The sequence below is a fragment of the Podarcis bocagei genome (genome assembly GCF_964188305.1).
Source record: "Podarcis bocagei genome assembly, chromosome: 14".
NCBI lineage: Eukaryota > Metazoa > Chordata > Lepidosauria > Squamata > Lacertidae > Podarcis > Podarcis bocagei.
Window position 1 is genome coordinate 42,662,096 of NC_138139.1, and position 21,552 is coordinate 42,683,647.

The 21,552-nt window shown below is 41.1% G+C and overlaps 1 protein-coding gene across 8 annotated transcripts in view; it reads right to left on the reverse strand.

The window, feature by feature from the left end:
* Positions 1-21,552, reverse strand: part of DNAH3 (dynein axonemal heavy chain 3) — an 84,409-nt gene that overhangs the window by 20,737 nt on the left and 42,120 nt on the right. For all 8 annotated transcript variants that reach the window (XM_081169312.1, XM_081169310.1, XM_081169306.1 and 5 more), the window contains exons 32-47: positions 21,348-21,524; positions 20,633-20,724; positions 19,574-19,793; positions 19,229-19,363; positions 18,766-18,877; positions 16,568-16,809; positions 14,819-14,919; positions 13,600-13,705; positions 11,702-11,831; positions 8,665-8,901; positions 7,770-7,873; positions 5,154-5,448; positions 3,742-3,921; positions 3,162-3,285; positions 749-905; positions 35-178 (exon numbers count right to left, since the gene is read on the reverse strand). In XM_081169312.1, the coding sequence (XP_081025438.1) occupies positions 35-178; positions 749-905; positions 3,162-3,285; positions 3,742-3,921; positions 5,154-5,448; positions 7,770-7,873; positions 8,665-8,901; positions 11,702-11,831; positions 13,600-13,705; positions 14,819-14,919; positions 16,568-16,809; positions 18,766-18,877; positions 19,229-19,363; positions 19,574-19,793; positions 20,633-20,724; positions 21,348-21,524 (2,556 nt within the window). The remainder of the gene's footprint in view (positions 1-34; positions 179-748; positions 906-3,161; positions 3,286-3,741; positions 3,922-5,153; positions 5,449-7,769; positions 7,874-8,664; positions 8,902-11,701; positions 11,832-13,599; positions 13,706-14,818; positions 14,920-16,567; positions 16,810-18,765; positions 18,878-19,228; positions 19,364-19,573; positions 19,794-20,632; positions 20,725-21,347; positions 21,525-21,552) is intronic.

Genomic DNA, 21,552 nt, shown 5'->3' on the forward strand with positions numbered 1-21,552 from the left:
TCAAACAGCTCTCACTGCTTGAAGATGAACATACCTTATCAACACTCTGCTTGAAGCAATCAGAGGTGGTTTCTTTCACCATGTGAAAAAACACCTTCCTGTCCTCGTCATCTATTAAGCGGTCGTAGAAGACCCGATAAACTTCATGAATCCAAAGCCTGATCAGTTTCTCCCCATCCTATCAAAAGAAAGGAACCACCTCAATCCATGCCTGGTTTTGAAGCAGATATGAACATAATCACACACACACACACACATGGATCTTGATACTTCTTGACCACTGAGAGGTGGTAGCCAACCAACAGGAATTTAATCAGTAAATATTGTTATGGGTTTGGTGGTGGGATCCCCCCTAAACCCTAGAAATTAATAAACAGTAGGATTTTTTATTATTTGGAGTAGATTGCAGGTTGGCAGGAGCAGGGACCGAGAAACGGGAGCTCACCCCGTCGCGGGGATTCAAACCGCTGACCTTCTGATTGGCAAGCCCTAGGCTCTGTGGTTTAACCCACAGCGCCGCCCCCATCCCAGTTGGCTTCTAGTGGGCCACAGTTGCTCAGCCTCAGCTCTGCACTCCTCCATCTTCAATATACAATATTCACCTAATCTACAGAATTGTGTTGGAATCATTGCAATGTGGCAATAGATACAAAGTACTTGGAAACCTAAAGTGCAATTATAAATGCTAAGTTTTATGGTGATGATGGTATCCCTGTTGATGAAATAAAAGCAAGTGTAGCTTTCACACCTGCAAATGGGTATGTGGGCAGAGCAACACTCCTCTGATGACCCGGGAGAAATCGCGCAGGTTGAAGACATAGTGAGATTTTGAAGGAGTCGGAAGGAAGTTTTCCACAGCCATCTTGTAAATGTTCATGGTAGCATGAACCATCATTTTGCCAAGCCTTTGAAAAGGAGCAAAAAATTTAAATGTAACCCTGAGGCTTCTTTCCACCATGCCCCCTGCCCCTAGGTTCTCTTTCCCCACTTTACCATGGTGAAGAGTTGCAGACATCACTAGGGATGAGCAAATTCGTTAATTTCGGATTCTCATTTTCCCTATTTTATGCTCAGTTCTGCAAATTTCGACACTGGTTTGCAATCCCCCCCCAAAATAATCATTAGCATTTTAGTGCTAATTTCTCCTAACATACACACTTTTCGATGTATTTGCCTAATATATCCATTTTTGCAAGCAATTTTCCCCAATATAATTCATTTCATGTTACTGTCAGAAATATATGCATTTTTGTGCATGGATTACCTTACTATATGTATTTTGCATACATAACCTGGTTGGAGAACTGCACTGTTAAGACTGGGAAAGTACAAAGGATTTCCTTTTGCACAACAGAAGTCCTCCCCCCACGCATCTATCCCAAACCCTCCCCAAATCTGCTCCAAAGGGTTGGTGGAACATGTTTAGGGGGAGTTTCATTGCACAAGCAGAAATCCTTGTTCTGAGACAATGGTTTAATTGGATACTGCTCATTATTTCTCCCCCATCCCCATTCATAATTCAGTGGAAGAGCACGTGGCTTTACACATTAGTCCCTGGCATCTCCAGAACCTGAAACCCTGGAGAACTGCTGCCTGTCAGTGCAGACAGAACTAAGTTAGATGGACCAATGACAGCTTCCTATTTTGCTAACCATGGAGGTTCTTTATCAACCTCCTGATCCTAAATCAAGTGTCACTTCAGATAACAAACAAGCAACAGTACAGGATTATATAGCAAGAGCAGTGGCAGTAGTAGATAGTAGCTAGATGTTGTTAGGAGAAATGAGTGGGAGTGGTACATCCAAAATGTTATGGAAAGAGTTAATGTGCTATGGAATCCTAGGATGTCACCACAGCAGGCAGTTTCTTTCAGTTAGGTGTGTTATCAAGTGCAGAGAGTGAGAGAGTGAGTTTTACTGTGAGAGCAGCAGGAATTTGTTTTATACTGCTATGTGCCTCAGAATAAGCCTTTAAAATCTCATAAATCTGCCAGTTTCTCTCTCATATATATATACGTCAAAATAAAAAAATTCCTTCCAGTAGCACCTTAAAGACCAACTAAGTTACCGTATTTTTTGCACCATAACACTCACTTTTTTCCTCCTAGAAAGTAAGGGGAAATGTCTGTGCGTGTTATGGAGCGAATACCTGCGGGTGGCGGGTGGGATCTGCTGCAGTCGTGAGCAGAGGATCCATGGTTCCCCTTCCTCCTCCGTGGTTACAAAGCATGGATCCACATGGATCCTCAGGATTTTTGCATTGGGCTACTCCAAACTCACTGTCAGATCACATGTTTAGAATATTTTTTTCTTGTTTTCCTCCTCTAAAAACTACGTGCGTGTTATGGTCTGGTGCGTATTATAGAGCGAAAAATACGGTAGTTCTTGGTATGAGCTTTCGTGTGCATGCACACTTCTTCAGATACACAGTGTATCTGAAGAAGTGTGCATGCACACGAAAGCTCATACCAAGAACTAACTTAGTTGGTCTTTAAGGTGCTACTGGAAGGAATTTTTTTATTTTGACTATGGCAGACCAACACGGCTACCTATCTACATATATATACGTGTGTGTGTGTGTGTGTGTGTGTGTGTGTGTGTGTGTGTGTGTTTAGTGCTTTTTTCTGGGGAAACGCAGGGGTACGTGTAGCCCTAAATATTTTTTTAATCTAACAGGAGAAGAAACTAAATTTTAATTTAAAAAATAGTTTCTTCTCTAGCATGGTGAATTGTCAGTTCCGCTGCTACCCCCGATGGCGGCCTCATTTCCTGTCATGGTGTGTTTCCTGAGTCTCAGATGGAAGCGAGTGTTTAATGTGTGGAGTAGGAGTTGGAATCTAGCATGGTGATTGGTCAGTTTTGTTGTGTTTGCTGTATTTATTTTTCCCAATCTGAACCATAAAATGGTGATTTTCTTGAGTCAAAATGAGAGTACCCCTAAACAATTTTTAAGAAAAAAAATTACTATGTTTTAGTATACCAAGTAAAGTAATGTGTTATGTTTAAACTCTAAACAGAGAGTCTTGTGCAGTCTTTTCTACAAGAGAAAAAGAGAACTATACTTTTTTTAAAGGGTACAATGACCTGGGGCAGTTTCTGCGTGTATAAATACCACAAAATGTGCTCTCTTGAAGAGAAGCACATTCCTTACGGTCCATTTACCTTAGAAAAGTGGCCTCAAACCCTTTGCTGAAGTGCCAGTCAACGATGGAAGCAAAGATTTTTGTTAAAATTTCATCATCGAAGGCACTGATGGAAATAATGTTCAAGTGCCTTGTGAAACGTCCTGTAAGACACAAGGGAAGACACAGTAAGTCTCAATGTGGCTTTGCCATTCCTTCTGATGACCCCAAGCAGATACAGTGGTACCTTGGTTCTCAAACACCTTGGTACTCAAACGCCTTGGTTCCCAAATGCCGAAAACCCAGATGCCGGTTTTCACATGTTTTTCGGAAGCTGAACGTCCAATGTGGTTGTCGGCTATTGTTTCCGGGGCGCCTGCACCAATCAGAAGCTGCGCCTTAGTTTTTGAACATTTCAGAAGTCAAACTGACTTCCAGAAAGGAATTAAGTCTGGGGCTTTTGTTTTTGCTATTTATTTTGCGTTTTTGTTTTTCAGGCTTTTTGGGGGTTAATTTGTTTTTGTGACTGTGTGGAACCCAGTTCAGCTACTGATTGATTGACTGTGTGACTGCAGAAAAGAATAAAAGGTTGACCTATTGCATTTAATCTGACATCATACCTGTAATATCATTCCTTCCACCTCCAGGAGGCCCCATTGCTGAAAGGAACAGAACATCCACAATATCGAGCCTTGAGGTATCCTTCTTGTCGTACCAGTGGCCGTGATCAATCCATTGCCTAAGGAGTTCTATAGGAGGCTGGGCTCCATACACTTCCTTGGCAGGCATATTTAAGTCATCTAGGAAGAATATTGATTGGATATTATTTTCCGAAGACAAAAAAGAACTCCCTCTACCCCTCTCCCTCTACCCATCAACACAAGCAAGCAAAGAAAGGGTGTGGATAAGGATGAGGCTATTAGCCTCAATGGTCAGGGGCAACAATGCTTCTGAACACCAACACCGGGAGCAGAGGAGTGCTCTTGTGGTCAGATTCTACTTGCAGGCTTCCCAGAGGCACCAGGACAAGAAGGGCTGTTGGCCTGGTCCAGGAGGGCTCTTCTTATGTTCTCTAGAGAAAGGAACAGAGCCTTTTCTAGATTAAACTTTTATTTGTATGCTACAACCGCCGTAAGAATGTTAATTGCTAGGAATTGAAAAGGGGATACGATACCAACAAAGGGAGAATGGCAAAACAAATTGTGTGAGTATTTGGAATCGGTAAAAACGACAGTGGCAATTAGGCATCAGCCAAACCAAAAATTTTAAAAAGAGTGGGAATGTGTAAAAGACTATTTGGAAAAACATTGTTCTCAAATTAAACCCTTGATACATTTCGAATAAACTTCACAAAGTTAAAAACAGATAGGTAAGTTATATATTCTGTAATAGAAAGGTAATAAAGATAAACAACACAGTTGAAAAGAGAAAGAGCATGATGGCACCTTCACCCGGCAGTATATCGCGCTCAGGAGCGGCAGTGGTTACACCTGTGATATACCACCGGGTGAAGGTGCCATTGCACTCTGGCCCTCAAACCAAGGGAGAAATGAGTTGTGAGGCACCAGAGCCGATGGAGCTTGTTTTTCACTTGATGCGCTGGGCACTGGCGGTGGAGGGACTCCCTTTGTCACCAGCGCCCAGCACCCCAAGGGAAAAAGAAGCTCCATCGGCTCTGGTGCCTCACAACTCATCAGCCCCAGCCCTATGAGGTGCCAGGGTGAAACCGCTGCCTCTCCAAGCGAGGGAGCTGAGGCTGTTTCACCCCAGCACCTTGCGGGGCCAGGCTTAATGCACCTTGTTCTTCCCTCTGCTTTTCAACATCGTTTTGTTAGGGTGGTGATACATCACAATGCTGAAAAGTTGATAACACCCAGCTCTTCCCCCACCCCCTGGTCTTTCTCCCTCCCTCCCTACCTGGATTGAGGTCCTTGACAGCTTATTTCTGCGAAAGGAAGTACAGCTGCTGTTGTAACAGCATGCTTCAAAACTGTAATGCGTAGCAACAAAAATGTTTAAGATGTGATCTTACCTACAAATACAATAGCCTTTTTTCCAGCTGGTGGACCAAAAAGTCCTTTTCTTCTCCTGTCCAGTTTTGACATAATAATGTCCTGGGTCTGGTTGGCTGTAGTTCTGGCAGAGAAATTGATGAAGTTGGGAGTGTACTTTGTCTTTGGGAGATTAATCAGAAAGCTGTTGGTGATCGCTGATTTCCCTGTACCAGTGGTTCCCACGAAGAGCAATGGGATTTCATGCTCCACATAGGTTTTCAGGAAAAAACTCTGCCTGGCTGTTTCCATGGTTGGAATTATAAGCTCGGAGACCTGTCGTGAAGAGATGGTTAGGTGTAAAAAACACATCTTGCATATTTGAAAGTAGAAAATCTGCATCACTGCAAGAAGGGAGTGTTTGCATGAGAAAGAGAGATAATGTATTTATGACCTGTACATTGCAAGGATCCTGGTGGGGTGGCATATACATTGCACACCAGGCATGCAATGGAAGCTGGTCCATTAGGGTAAATGGGGCACTGCCCCACCAACCTTACTCTGTCCTCAACTAGCCACCACTTGCCCGCCTTCTAACTTACAATACTGTCACCTTCCTGCTTGTTCCTTAGTCTAAGTGCTGCCCCTGTATAACTCAGGAGGGAAAAGGATGGGGACAAAACTAGAATTAGTTGGCTCTGCCTTTCATTGGCTCTGGCTCCACCTACTGTTTAGCCTTCCTGCTATGCATTCATGTGTACCTGCATATGCATGCACAGACTGTAGGATCTCTATCAATGCAGTGTTTCCACCCACTGTTGGGGTGGGCTGCAAGTTTTGCAAACCTGTCTTCTTAGGGCAGAGCTTGTGCTTTGCTCCATAGGAATGAGCGGTGACTATTCATTTACTGGGAAGACAACAGGTATAACAATGCAGTACTGAGAGTTGTTTATATTTGCTATTGTTGTGAATTGCTTTGAGCTCAACTTGAGGGTTGGGAACACAGCAGACAAAAATTTAACCAAATCCAAGTGGAGATGCTGCTGAGGGAGGGGGTGGACCAAGCCTACGCCCTGTCCATTATTAGGCTTTTGGGAACTGACTGCTTTTAATGAAAGGGCTATTGTAATTATGCATATGTTTTTAATGTTAAGTATAACTGGCTTAATGCACACATAAACAGAAAATGTATGTGTATTAATGAAGGTTTTAAATGGAAAATGGCTAAATATGTGATGCTGCATTGGGGTTTTTTCACAGTAGTTTTCTAAAAGACTCTGAGCTCTTGCTGAGTTGATAATTAGCTAGTTGTTGTTTTCTGCTAGCTAACATGTCAGTGTTGTAACCTTAGATCAGGTGAAAAAGGTATTTGGTTGCAAATCTCCATTCTGAAGTTGCCTTTAGTCTTTTGTCTCAAACTGTGTGGAAGTAAGGATGTGTAAATGACCCTTTGAGTCACAGAGAAAACAGCTCCAGGGAAAATGGATGCTGTGGGAGGAGAAAGGCCTTTGTTTGGATAATTTCGTATTATCTAAGATGCTGAGCCTGTGCTGTACATCACAATACGTTGTATGGATAGTTGGGGTGTACCTTTGAGGCTTATGTTCTGTTTTTAAAGAATTCTACAAGTAAAAGTTTACATGATATTTTAGTCAATGATTTCTTCCAAAAGGAGTCAGTTAATATGCATCCAGCTGCTTCAAATTGCATGATATTAATATATGCAGTATTTCAAACATAATTTATATTTATATATAGTCCTAGTTCTGTACATGTTTAATTGCTTTTCAATGATATTCTTCCTATATATTCACTGTTCCTATTTTATCTGTAAGTTCCCTTGAGTCCATGTCAGCGAAAAAGGCAGGATATAAATAAATATAATGATCACAATAACAATTAGCCCATCAAGGCTTTCACCTGATGTCACAATGATGTGAGGTCATCCCATTCTGCCCTTGCAGACCTTGTGATGCACAAAATTAATTAGCCCATTAAGGCCTTCCCCATCATCATAGTCCCAGCCCTACACCTGCTAAAACTTCACTGTTTTTCTTGGTCATTCCAGAAAGTGTGATGGAATGTTGAGAACAAGCTCTTACATTCATTGATTTGGGACTGGGGAAAATCTTGTTCTTTAACCAGTGTTTCTAAAGCGGGACACAAAAATCCAAAATCGAAACTGTCCCATTCAACTTTATTAAAAATAATAAACGAAGCCACAAGCAATTATTAACAAAGCCATCAAGAATCACCTCTCCCTCTTCTTTTTTAATTAAAGAACGGAGGTTTCATTATTTCAACTATTCACACACCTCTTAACACTGTAGTTTCTAAGCAGTGTGCAATGATGTTAGAAATGAGATACAAAGGAGATAAGTGATTAAAAGTATGAACTGTGTATTGATTTGTAATGTTTTGTTGGGTCTCTGGACCCGTAATACAGATTGATGATGATGATGATGATTAAAAAGCAACCTCAGCTGAGGATTGAACATGGGACTTTCTGAATACAACCCATAATAATAAATGGTTCTATCCAACTTAGTTTTACTCAGAGTAGACCCCCTTGAAAGTAATGGTCAGGACTTGTTAATTTGGCCAATCAGATAAGGTCAGCCTGAGCAATTATGAGGCAATAAATGCAAATGGTATACCTTTACTCCAGCAGGGATGGTTTGCTCTTCTTTTGTAATGTACTCTGTCCAATTATTCCACTGTCCACTGGCTATCTTCTGGAAGTAAAAGTCGTACACGGTCCCTGGTTGAGGGGAAAAGGCCATCGGGAAAGCTCAGTTCAAGGCAGCAAGGCTGACTTTGGGTATTATTTCAGACTGCAAAATTTGGATATGTTTCTACATATGCCTTCTAACCAAACAGAAACAACCCAAATGTGCCAAATCATGCTTTTGGTACAGAAGGGCAGCTACAGCAGTAGCCCACCAATAATTTCTATCCTCCAGTTGTGTAACAATAGCAGCAACTCCCCATTCAACACACCACTTTCAAATTACACTGCAAAAGTAAAGAAAAAGTAAAGAAAACCTTAGGGAAGACCAGGAATGGATTTTCTGTGAACTGGGTTCTGATACTGAAAACAAATTCCTAGGTGGAAAAATTGCACTCAGAGGCAGGGACGGAAGGCTGTCAATTTCAGTTCTCTTTCAGTTACTCTAAGGCTATCAGAGAGTTCCTATGACCTTCCAGATATTGTTGAATACAAACTCTCATCATACTTCTTCTTCTTCTTCTTCTTTTATGACCTTTGTATGAACATGCACAATTTTATGAATTGTTGCATACAACTCTGGGATTCTTCAGGTTGAAGGGTGCGGTATAAATTAAATAACAGCATAAATAATCCCAGGTCATTCTACTTGGAGCTTATGAGAGCTGAGGATTCCCCATCCATGGTGTTCAGGATGATCAGCTCCTTTCTTAATCTCTGGGACCTATTACAAAACAATTCAATGCCCATACTGGAGATATGATGCTTCATGATGTATAAACAAAGCCAATTATTTAAATTTGCCAAGTGTATTTTAAACAGACCTCTATCTGGAAAAATGTTGTTCTTCGTCAGCTTTACGCTTTTGGGACGTGGGTGGTTGTCGTCCATTCCCATCAAAACTTCCCGGTAATAATGGTCGAATTTTTTCCTTCCCTCAGCGTTGATGGTGCCCCCAATGGTCCACACCAAGGCGAACAGGAAAAGTCCCTGCAGCCACAGGGTGATCTGCTGGCTGGACATGGTCTCGGAATCGTCTTCGCCGGAATTCCTTATTTCATCTATTTTTAAAAAAGAGCAGATGAAGATTGTTCTTAGAAGGCATAGTCAACAACGTCAAATGGTGTGTGTGTACCATGTCATGTGTTCTATTATGCAGGGCAGGCCTTACCTGCCCCCCCCCCAATATTTTATTCAAGTTGGCACCCCGCTCCAAACACTTTCAGCTCCCACTCTTCTGCTGTTTGTTTGCTCAGATACTGATTCAAGCAAGGGGTGTCATCTCACATCACAATCCTATATTAAATTTATATTGAGCATATCTGGTGCACAGAGGGCCTTTCAGCTGATGTGAGTCAACAGGGAGAAAGGAGAAGTTGTTAGGTGAACAAACTGGACAGGACAATGTTCTGGGATTTAAAAATAGGCCACAACTTTATTGATTCCAGATGTAGGTTGGATTTGGCTAAGGCACTGGAGGGCTGGTGGACGGCTGGCACATGATAGAGTCGATCCTAGGGTCTACACAGACGACCCTCCCAAGCCACTGAAGAAAGCTCTGTGGCCCATCTGCCATACACCTTGGCTTTTGGACAGAGACTTCCAACTAGACCCCTCTAAGGGGTACCCTCTTATTGCACTGTTCTGTGGTGGGGTAGATGCACCACTGCACCCCCTGATGTTAGACTTAAAGGATTCCATGCAAGGCCTTCTCTGCTAAAGTTGTGACTATTGCTATGGGGAAGGCAAAACCTGCAAATAATGCTAATCTGTTTGCAGACAAATTGTCATTGCTGACCAAAATTTCAGTAATTAAATTAATGTTTTACCTAGAATGATGTTTTTATTTCAAACAATACCTATTGCAACTGATTTACTGTTTAAAGAATGGCAAAAAAGATTTATCGAAGTTTTATGGAAATATAAAAAACCACGAGCTAAAATGAAAGTACTGCAGAGATTGGGACTGCCTGATTTGAAATTGTACTTTGCAGCCTGTTGCTTAGTGTGGATGAAGGAGTGGGTGATCCTAAGAAGTAGGAGGATTTTGGAACTAGAAGGTCATGATTTACGGTTTGGATGACATGGATATCTGTGGTATGACAAGGTCAAAGTGAATGTGGACTTTAAAAATCATTTTGTTAGATGCACTATATTAAGAATCTGGAATTGAAATATGGAGGCCAAGGCAGTGAAGAAACTCAATATGGAGGTCGGATGGCCGAAGTATTGGGAAATTTTGGAACAGGATGGAGATAAGTTGAAATTACAAAGTCATGAGAAATTGAAACATAAAGTACAAAATTGGTTTCAATACCATCAAATAATGGAGTTTTTCAAACAGGACAGGAAAATTGGCTTTCAGATGGAAAAATCAAAACTAGAGACTGAATTGTTAGAACCCAATACTAAGAATTTATCCAGAATGTATAACTTGTTGCTGAAATGGAATACACAGGATGAAACAGTCAAACCGGCTATGATTAAGTGGGCACAGGATGTTGGTCATAACATTATGTCAGCTGACTGGGAATGGTTATGGAACACCGGTATTAAATTTACGGCATGTAATGCCTTAAAGGAAAACATTATGAAAATGGTCTATAGGTGGTACATGACCCCAGTCAAGCTGGCAAAAATTTATCATTTGCCCGACAACAAATGTTGGAAATGTAAAGAGACTGAAGGTACCTTCTACCACCTTTGGTGGACATGCCCGAAGATTAAGGCTTTCTGGGAAATGATCTATAATGAAATGAAAAAGGTACTTAAATGTACTTTTCCTAAAAAACCAGAGGCCTTTCTCTTGGGCATTGTCGGCCAATTGGTGTCAAAGAGGGATAGAACTTTTTTCATGTACGCTACAACAGCAGCAAGAATACTCATCGCAAAGTATTGGAAGACACAAGATCTACCCACTCTGGAAGAATGGCAGATGAAAGTGATGGACTATATGACATTGGCCGAGATGACAGGCAGAATCCGTGACCAAGGAAAAGAGACGGCGGAAGAAGAATGGAGAAAATTTAAAAGTTATCTTAAGGACTATTATAAACTTAATGAATGTTAGAGTGTTGTGGTTTTCAGGAACAAAGGGATACAGTGATATAAGGTCAGAATATAGAGATGACTAAGATGACAGAGGTTGGAAAGTAACAAATGGGAGTTGCTATAAAATTATGGACATTGGGATGCAGAAAGGGGGGGTATGGGGAAGTCCCAGAAAAGAGGTTTATGAAAATATGATATGAAATTATACGTGTATGTTTGTCTTTTTAAGTGTTTGTTTGTTCTATAAAATTTTGTAAAACCAATAAAAATTTTATAAATAAAAAAAAAAGAATCTGGAATTGAAATAAACCTAGGTTGTACTGTATACGAAGATACCCTTATGGATTTCAATGCAAGATGCATTTCATATGGAAAGAGGTGACAGGTAAAGAGAAATGCATAGCCTAGGGAGGCCAGATGACTTCACCTATTACAGCTTTTCATTGTATAGGTTTGTTAGATTTGTGCATTGCTTCCCATTAGGAAAGTGCCAAAGCTATGTACAGCTGTTATTCTGGTTTGTGCCAGAGCATTCCTACACCCCACTCTTCCTGAACTAGAATAATTTTTTAAAAAAACATATGCTTTACTACAGTTTTAGGTTTCTTCAGTTCATTCCTTTGCACACACATACCAGTGTGTTCTGCAGTTTAACCTGGACCCAGCTCAAAATGGGCTTCCTCAATGACATTTCCATATATTTCTGGGGCACAAATTAGTTGGGAGAACTAACGCAGTTGTTCCCACAATCTTATGGCGCAGCAAGGTGGGGGTGGGAGAGTGGGAAGATGAAGCTCACAGGATCCTTACCGAGCAAAGCAGTATACAGTGTCATCATGGAATGAGTGAGATGGATGGGTGATGTCTGAACCATGACCCTGCAATGATGGCGAATAAATTCCAAACAAGGCTGAACTAGCCACATGAACAAGTCGTCAACCTGGAAGTTGGAAAAGGGTAAATGGCTTTCAAATGCAGCAGAAGTTACATTATTACCAATAGGAACAGTTTGCTAACAGTCAATATGCAGAGCCGGACCAATACATTTTGCTGCTTCAAGGAAAAAGCAAAAACGAACGGTGCCTCTTCAATCCCATTATATGTACAGCAGCCAACTGAACTGGCAGCTGAGTCTTACAATGGGGCAGCATTCTCCACAGCATCTGAGGGTAGGAGGTGCATGACAGGCAAAATGGCACAGCAAGGTAGGGGGGTGGGCAAGCGGGAAAATGAAGCTCACAGGATCCTTACCAAGCACAAGCTTTGCTGCTGCTGCTCCTCACTCTCCAGGACTTTTTGCCTGAGGCAGTTTCCTTATGTTGCCTAGTACATGGCCAGCTCTTCCAGTACAGGTGGTAAGACTACCATCACAAAGCTAGGGTACCCATGGGACCCTCAATTACTGCTGTTCCGAAGGGTCTAGAAGTGGTTCTCCTGGAAGGGCACAGCTGTAACACTAGCTCCTCTGCAGTGGTATCTCTGCCATTTACCAGGAGGGAGAGAGGGAGATGGTGGGGAGACTGGTGCAGTGCAAGAGGAATGTTAGGAGTGCTGGAGGGACTGCGCTGCTGCACCTGCACCACCCGGATCTCCACGCTGCCTTGTGCCTACCGCCCCGTCCTGGGAACTAGTGTTATAGCTCCACTCCACTGGGTTCCTTATTGATGGTATATATTTGCATAAACATTGGATAGAGTGGAGGTTGGTCATGTATCCTATTATACAAAGGACAGTCCCCTATCTGAAGAGCTGTCCAGTACAAGTTCGATTACAGTTTAATTAACCCTTAAAAGGAGAACAGGTTTGTCCATCGACAGGTAGCACCTGAATGAGCATGCACAAAGGGCACTTGGACACAGTCTCCCTCACCCTAGTGGGGTGTATTGCATTATTAAAAAAATTATAGTATTTATGTCTAAATTTGCACCTATGCATATTAATTAGCATATGGGAATTTTGTGCAAATCTATGCCTTGGGGGGTGCATTTCCCCTTCTTTTGGTACCATGCTAATAGAGTGACAATTACCAGGGAGACCCATCTTGGCTATGAGACATAAATGAGAGCTATTACATGACCATACATGTCTTAGGGCAAGCTTACAAGAGATAGGCCCTTCTTGGTGGTAGTGCCAAGATGGCAGGACCATTGGTTCAAAAATGGTTACATTATTAAATGGCTCTATCATCAACATGTCTCTCCCAAGGTGAAAACAAACTCTGCTCAGTTGTCACATAAGAGGCAAAACAAGAGCACTTACCACTCCACCTACACTGCAAACAGCACAGAGCAGTTTTCTAGCTATGCGGCCACAGCAACAACTCATCCCCCTCCCCATATTGCCTTTCTGCCCATTGCAGTTGTTCTCTTGTATGAGACACTTGTCAGTTTCTAACTTCCAGATTAGATTATTCCAATGTGCTCTACATCTTCAAGGGGCTCTTCAAGGGGTTATCCTTGAAGATGACTCAGAATCTTCAAACGGTCCAAAATCCAGCAGCCAAACCAATGTTTAGATCCTGTTTAGATTTCAAATAATTCCAGCTGCACTAGTTGCTAGTTCATTTCTAAGCCCAATTCAAGGTGCTCACATTAGTGTTTAAGGATCCTAAGTGGCCCAGGCCCCAAACTTCTGATGAAAGCCCCACATCATCATCATCATCATCATTATTGTTGTTATTATTATTATTAAATTATAGGCCCACAAACCAGTTCTCTGTGTTCGGTGTTCAAGTTTGGAGGCAATGTGTTCATATAAGAATCCTTCAGAGGCTTCCAGCCTAACTGGTGAGGTTCCATGTAGATCATACCACACCTGGAAGAATTAACAGTTTTGTCGCACAAATTTGCTTGCAATGAGGGGGTAAGACTTATGAAAGTTGACTCAGCCTTCAGATGACACTGGGCAATTGCTAGGATTCTTCTGGCACCTTACAAACTTAACAGATTTACTGTAGCTGGATCAATTCCCTCTCCCCACCACCATCCCTAGGCAGAAATAGGCACCTATTTTTCCTGTCTTTGACACTGGAAGGGGACCAACTCTGGACCTTTTTGCAACGTCATGAAGGAAGCCTGTAAGGTCAGGTCTCTCTCTCCCTGAACATGGATCTCTTTCTTCAGCATCATGGTATTTGTCCCCTCTCCCTATGTGGTTTTCCCTGATCAGTACTTCTCTCCTGCTCTCCCTCCCCTCCTGCCTCTCTCTCACACACTGTTCCATACAGCTCAATCTCTCTGAATAGTGTAAGAGATTTCAGGAATGCCAACAAAGACTCCATTTTTTGTTTCTTTGGAAGGAATGTCATTGGATCTTTGTGATATAAGGCTTTATTTTCACATACAAACAGGCTGGGCATTACGATGAAAGGCCTCACAGCATTAGCACTCCAACAGATATTGCTTTTTCCCCTTTAGGCTTCCTTTCAAAGCCATAGCTTTGGACTCAGCATGGAGAAAAAACCAAATGTTTTGTGTCTTCCTAGCTCCTCCAGAAGAGAGCAGGGAAGACTGGCCTCTGGGCCTGATGCTCTCTTACATCTTGGATGCCCTGGCCTCCAGCCACATGGGGCTTCCTTCTAGAAACATTACCAGCTAGTTGTTTCTATGGCAAACTCTTGAATCAGACAAACAGGTCATGTAAAAATGGGGAAGGACTGCATCCCAGTCGCAGAGCATCTACCTTAAATACAGAAAATGAACGGAGAATTGCTGACAACATCAACAATATTGAGCAAGGTGGACCAATGGTCTGACTCATGACAAAGCAGCATCCCATGTTACTAAGATGTCCAAGAGAATTGCCTAGGGCCATTAACTCCACAAAGAGCATACAGATAAAATTATGTATGTAAGTATGTATGCACCAATCCTCTAACAATATAGAGAGGCACACAAAGCTGCTATTGGCTCTGCTTGCAAAAGTTACCTGCTGACAGTAGCTGGAGATGCTTGTTCCAGATCTTCTGGCTCAAACATTAAGCTCATCTTTGAACTCATCTGAATTATTTCACCACTCATTAGGCACAGCTAGAATGAAAACATCATGTAACCATGGTTCAGTCATGTGTACAGTAGGGATTGTGACAGGACAACTTGCACAATTGTAGCATGTGTCACGCAGAGTTTCAGTCATTTTACAGACACGCACATGAACAACAGTGACATTCTGTAAGAGGATGAACATCATTCGTTTGCTTCTTCTCATACTTCCATGCTTGAGAGGAAAAGATAATGAAAGGTTTGCATGTAATGTTTAACCATGATTTAGCATAAGCAGGGCAATTCCCTCTCTCCTCTTCCAGCATGGCTGCACTGGAAACTTCTTTTTCCATTTTATATTAATCATAGTTTAATGTCTGCATGCATGTGCATGTGCATGTGTGTGTGCACGCACACACACAAACACACAGAGATATTAAAAAGACAGTGGGTAGTAGCCAATGCTAGTCCTACTAAGAGTAGACCTGTAGAAATTAATGCACACAACTTAGATATTTAATTGGAAACCCAGAAGGCCATGATTCAAAGAGCTGTTTGTGTATTAGAAGCCTATAGCAAACTATCTAGTATTAGATAAATATTTCCCTGACTGTAATCTAAAATAATTAAGACAGGCGTTGTGATGTAAACACCTTCCCTTGAAATTTGCTTTGAGACTCTTGTAAAAAGCAATGAATGAATTTAAATCATTGCCATCTTGCATTAGAACAGTGTTATTCTATACTAGGGATTGTTGCCTCTCATTGCTTCAGTTGCCAAAGCTGCCTACACCTACCAGACCCCCACATGCTTGCCAATCTCCTGCCTGCTTCCTTTACACCAGGCCAACCCCACTCCCTTTACCCCTCACCAAGCCCCTTTCCTATCCCTTAACCTTGCCAAACCCACTGAGCGTCAGAGTGAGGTGGGCAGCAGCAGGGCTTGCCTGGAATGCTCACACATTGTGCTGCAGTTCCCACAGCTGCATATTTGTGGTCATGCAAATTACAGTATGATGACATGCTTACATATTTATGTATATAGGCAGAAAGAGCTACAGAGACTCTCTGCTTCCCCACTTCTACAGATATGCTTTGCTTTTGATAACAGCACAATCTTAACCATGTCTACTCAGTTCAATGGGGCTTAATTCCAGATATATGAAGTTAGTGGTTATCTTAAAGCAAATAATGCAGGTTATTTAAAAATAACTACAATAATAAATGAACCAGTTGCAATCAACCACTGGGTGTGGTTCCTACAGCTTCTTACTACCATATGTGTCTAGTGGTACATCTAGAAAATTGCTTCAAGTTGATTCAGTGCAGTCCTCATTCTACACTTCTTACAGTGTAATGATTCTGAATCCACAAACGAGAGGAAGGAAGAATAGCTTGCAAGAACTTTATTCTTCAAACAAGTGCAGCAGCCTCTAGGCCAGTGGTGGCCAAACTTGGCCCTCCAGCTGTTTTGAGACTACAATTCCCATCATCCATGACCACTGGTCCTGTTAGCTGGGGATGATGGAAGTTGTAGTCCAAAAGCAGCTGGAGGGCCAAGTTTGACCACCACTGCTCTAGGCCTTTGGAACTGCTTGAATCATGCAACCTTAGAGTAAGTCCTCAAATTACCATCTTAATACTAAGGTAATAAAACTCTAAATTACAAACTCTACCATTACAGCCATGGCATTTACCTTCTTGTTATCATCTAACACAGTGTTCATGTTCTCTATCCAAACAGCATCAACAGGACCATCAAAGACAATCCACTTCCTCTCTTCTGTTGTAGAGCTGGCTTGTTCTCTGAAGGTGGTTGCAAGAACGCCATCTGTCCATTCGTGGCTCACAGGGTCAAAACACCCATACAACTGTCCCATGGTAATAGCTTTTGGATTAATAATTCTATATTCAACTGCAGATTCTTCTGTTGAAGGGTCTGAGACAAAAAAAGTATCTTAGGTTAGCGACAAGGGAGGAATTCAATTCTCATTTAAAGGTGAATCTGCCTAATTTGTACTTTCTGAAAAACACTTGAAATTCTCTGAATTTTGCAATGCAGCTCTGCAGCTAAGTAGTGTGTATAAAAATGCATATGCTGGATCAGGGGGAAGTGCTCTGCAAAAATGTGTATCAGGCAAAATGTGTCAATTAAGAGACATTCACTAAATGGTGATAGATTTTCATGTGGACTTTTAAAAATAAATATTTGCAAACTGAGGTGAAATGTGGAGAACTAAACAAAAGATTAGAAAAGTGAGAAATTGGGAGAATCTAAAATGGACAGATTTGCCAGTTCTGATCTCTGACTAGTTAGAAGGCAAACTCACTGGCAGAAATTGGTGCCTAAAAAGCCTTGCTATCCCAAAGCTATTTCTCAGGCCCAAAGTAGATGTTACACTCTTGGTGTATATTATTTTTCCCCATTTTTTAAAAAAAAATTTCAAAGACTTGGAGTCCCTCTTCAGTTACCCAGCTTTAATTGACCCTGAGATCCAAGACATTTTGCAGGCTGATGCAGAGCAGCAGCCCCATCAACCAAGGACAACTAAGTTATTTTGGCACCAGGGCCAGAAAACCCCAAAACACCTCTCCTCCTCCCTGACTTTAAAAATACAGTAATAACAAGTTAAATAATGAACAATTTGCTGCCCTTTCATTACATCCTCTCATAATCCTTCACTTCGACTGATGGCAGAGCTAGCCCTACTCCTACTCAGAGTATACTCACTGAAATTAATGGATCTCAGTTAGTTATGTTCATTAACTTCAGTGGAACTACTCTGGGCAGGCACAACCAGGTTTGTACCACTTAATAGGTGAACATCAATTTCAATGCCTCCTTGAAGTACAGAGAGGAGAAAAAACAACACTCAGTCTAAGCATACACTCTGCCACAGAAGAAGTGACAAAGACAAGGAAGAAACAGAAAAAGAAAGTAGATGGGTTAAGTTCAGATGGCAGACTGAGAAAACAATTTTTGAGAGTTCCAAGGGGAAATAGTCCAACATTTTCAGAACACTGGGAACAAAAGATGGCTTTGGCTTAATAAAATGTGTAAGTGGTTTTACTGCTCAAGGTTTGGATCAAAGTAAGACATGTTTCTGCCAATGCAACCTTTAATTTGTCTTCCAGACAATTGAAATTCTCTGTTGTGTAGAGTGGAAACAACAGCATTAGCAATTTTCCATTCTTGCACCTATAACCTTCCTCTGTTCTCCAACAACAGGCAATTTGGGGGGGAAAAGTGCTCAAGAGGTAAGCTTTCTCTTTCAAGATCAGCCTTGCTGCATCTGCTGCAGCAGATAGGTGCTTATTTATTTCCTTTCATTTGTGAATTGCTTGCTGTGAAATGTCTCAAAGCAATTTAACAATTAAAACATCAGAAATAAAAACCTATATGAAAAGATTTCATTTTAAAAAAATAATTTTGTGCACAGAAAAATAACTTCTAATCCAGCACAGATACAGACTGCAATGAGTATATCAATTTAAAAAGGCTTCTTGAAATGGGAAGGTGTCAAAAGATAATAGGTGACTTCTGTACATGGTGGGGTAGTTCCAAAGGTTGGCCACTACAACACTGAAGACCCAGATTCTATATCTTATAGAATGGACCTCCTAATGAGATGGTGTCTGCTGGAGGCCATCTTCTATAGAGCACAGTGATTGGTTGGATATATAATAGGTGATGTAATCTTTTAAGTAGTTTGGTCCCAAGCTGTAGGGGGGCTTTGTACCAGCACCATGAATTTAGCCTGATAGTTAATTGGCAGGTAATAACTAGCTGCAGTCCAAAACATCTGAAGGGCACCAGATTGGGGAAAGAGAAGATGAAGTTAAAGTTCTTTTTTAAATTAAGAAGGGATTGGGCAGAATTAAATTTGATATGTACCTTGGCTCAGATCCCCAAGGGCCATAGCAAGCACTTTGTAGGCATAGGTTTTTCCTCCCATTGGCTCCCCGACAATCATATAGCCATGACGAACCATCATCATTTCATAAATCTGTGCCAATGAAATAAGTGTTAAAAATACATTGCGTAGATGAAGTTTTGTGCTTTATAAGGGCATCAGAAATCCACAGAAGTGTGAAGACATGAATATATTCAATAATAAATCAATCCTCAAAGCACTTTGAGACACGCTCAGCATTGTTTCATAGGAACTGTGCAAATATGAAAGGTGTAGCCTTAAGTCAAGAAACTAAAAAAGGGAAGTCAATAAAGCCTAAGTTGGCTTAGTAACAAAGACAGATTAGTGGCTCCATCCACCAAAGTTGGCCTGCAATTGAGGGAGGGGTAAAGGATCTGGCCTACATATATATTTCCAGTGTGCAAATATTCAAACTAAAGAAACCTGAATAATTTTCCCAATAAACCATGGAACTGGTTGAAGATTAATTTTTGCGATATTATTATTCAGTGCCTGGATGAAGAGATCATAATCTGGTCGAGGCAGAATCACTCCAGGAAATAAATCAGATATGATTCCCTGTGAAATGAAAGAAGAAGAAAAAATAATATGCAGTTTAAGAGCAGGAACTTCTGGTTGTACACAAACATGATTCAAGCTGTTCTAAGCAAATGAAAATAATCTTTCTTCTTAGTTAATCATAACACTGTAATCAACATTTGCTTGCCTACATTCATGCAGCAACAGTTCATGTTATCGGTATCTAAATGACTTCATCTATTATCTTACCTGAAACAGAGGGACATCTTGTGCCAAGAATTTAGCTAAGTTAACATCCAGTAGAGCCCTGAGCAGCAAGACACTTTCATTTTCATCTGGGTACTTCAGTTTTAAGTTTCCTGCTGCTGTCAGGACCGATTTTACAGCACGCATCCCATAGTCGTAATGATGCTGCGATGATAACTGTTCAGAGCAAAGACGATAGGTAGCAACAATCTTCTGGGCAAGACTGTGAAAGATTATACAACATGTTACAATTTATGGACAGCAAACACAATGGGGAAAAGAGGATAAAATGTCTGCATCATGTATAAATAGATGAATAACAGATATCACCAAGTAAGTTTAAAAAAGATTAAGTGACAAATCAAATGACAGGTTTTTCCTCTTACTTAGGGGATGCTATTTCCTCTTACTTAGGGGATCCCCCTTCGGATCTTGAAATATGGGTCCCCCCAACAAAATTTAAAATTCGGCTTTGTAATTCGGAATTTATGTGATGTGATTTAATTTGATTTGATTGGCCGGTTAATAAAAAATATTTTTTTTAAAAAAATACTTAGGGGATGCTATTGGTGGGTAGTGTTTTTTTTCTAGAAAAATAGGTGCCAGTACTCATCATGAAGTTGTTACAGTACGTGCCACACTTTTTAACAAGAAAAAAAGAGGTGCTGGTACCCTTGAGAGCTGCGTACCCTTGAGTACCCCCTGGGGGAAAAACAGAGCACTGGGTGGGTAGGACAATCTAAACTCCCAGCCTGGCAGCAGTGGGGCATGTTGAGAGTGGTGGAGCTACCTCTTTTTATACTGTAATTTTATGTTGTGAACTGCCCTGAGATCTACAGGTATAGAGCAGTATACAAATGTAATAAATAATAATAATAATAATAATAATAATAATAATAATAATAATAATAATAATAATCTGAGAAATAAAATATAGGAAAGTGTTTATGAGAAAAGACTTATATATGGCAAGACTCCAAGAGGACTTCTGTTGCTCATATACCTTCCACACACACCCAAGTGAAAGTTTCCTGTATAATACCTGAAAACTGACTAACTTACCTTCGGGAGTCAAGGAATCCCATTGAATAAAGTGAAATTTCACCAATCAAAGCATAATCTGGAACCATCATGGCTACAGTACGGAATAAAGCCTGAAGAACAGAGAGCGGGGGAAAATAAATAATCAATATACAATGTATTCTCAAAACAAAAAGCAATAGGTAAGGTTGTTGTCCAAGGATGTTGTACTTCAGTGATAGTTACTTGTGAGCCTATGACTTCAGAAGCAATTAGCTAAGGAATAAGAACTAGGATTGCAAGGAACTGTCTAGCAGCAGAGGAGGAATATGGTTTAAATGGATTTATGCACAGAATGTGGCAGTTCTGAACAGAGACAGGCATGCAGATCTGTACATGTGGAGGCTTCCCTTCTGGAACTTTGACTGCATAGAGTTCCAGAACTTAGGAAAGCCTCTGCACATGGACATTTGGGGTGGGCCAGGTAGAGTCATGTGTCAAAAGGTGCAGCCCTTTTCTATACCCTTCACATGCTTTTGTCAGAGCAACACCTATGATCCCTGGGAGCTATCCCAGGTTCTGAAACCTAACTCACACTTTCCTTTGAATTGTGCTTTTATGTCAGTTACCATCTCTCTCATACTGTTTCCTCATCCAGATTACCTATTTTTTGTTCACTGCCTGTTCCAGGTTATATTCTTCTGGTCTTGCCCAGCAACCCACGGGTGTTTCGCCTTCCCAGTGTATAACAATTTACCTTCAAGTTATCAGGAAGTTCTGCCCGTCCAGCATATCCAGGATTCATAGTGATGAATACTGCACAGGTTGGATTAAGTGAAATCTCTGTGCCTTCAAAGAGAAATGTTCGCAGCTTTCGAATAATAGCCTGCTGAATACTAAGGATCTGCTGTGCCACTACAGAGAGAACTTCAACCTAACAACAAAATAAAGAAAAGAATACT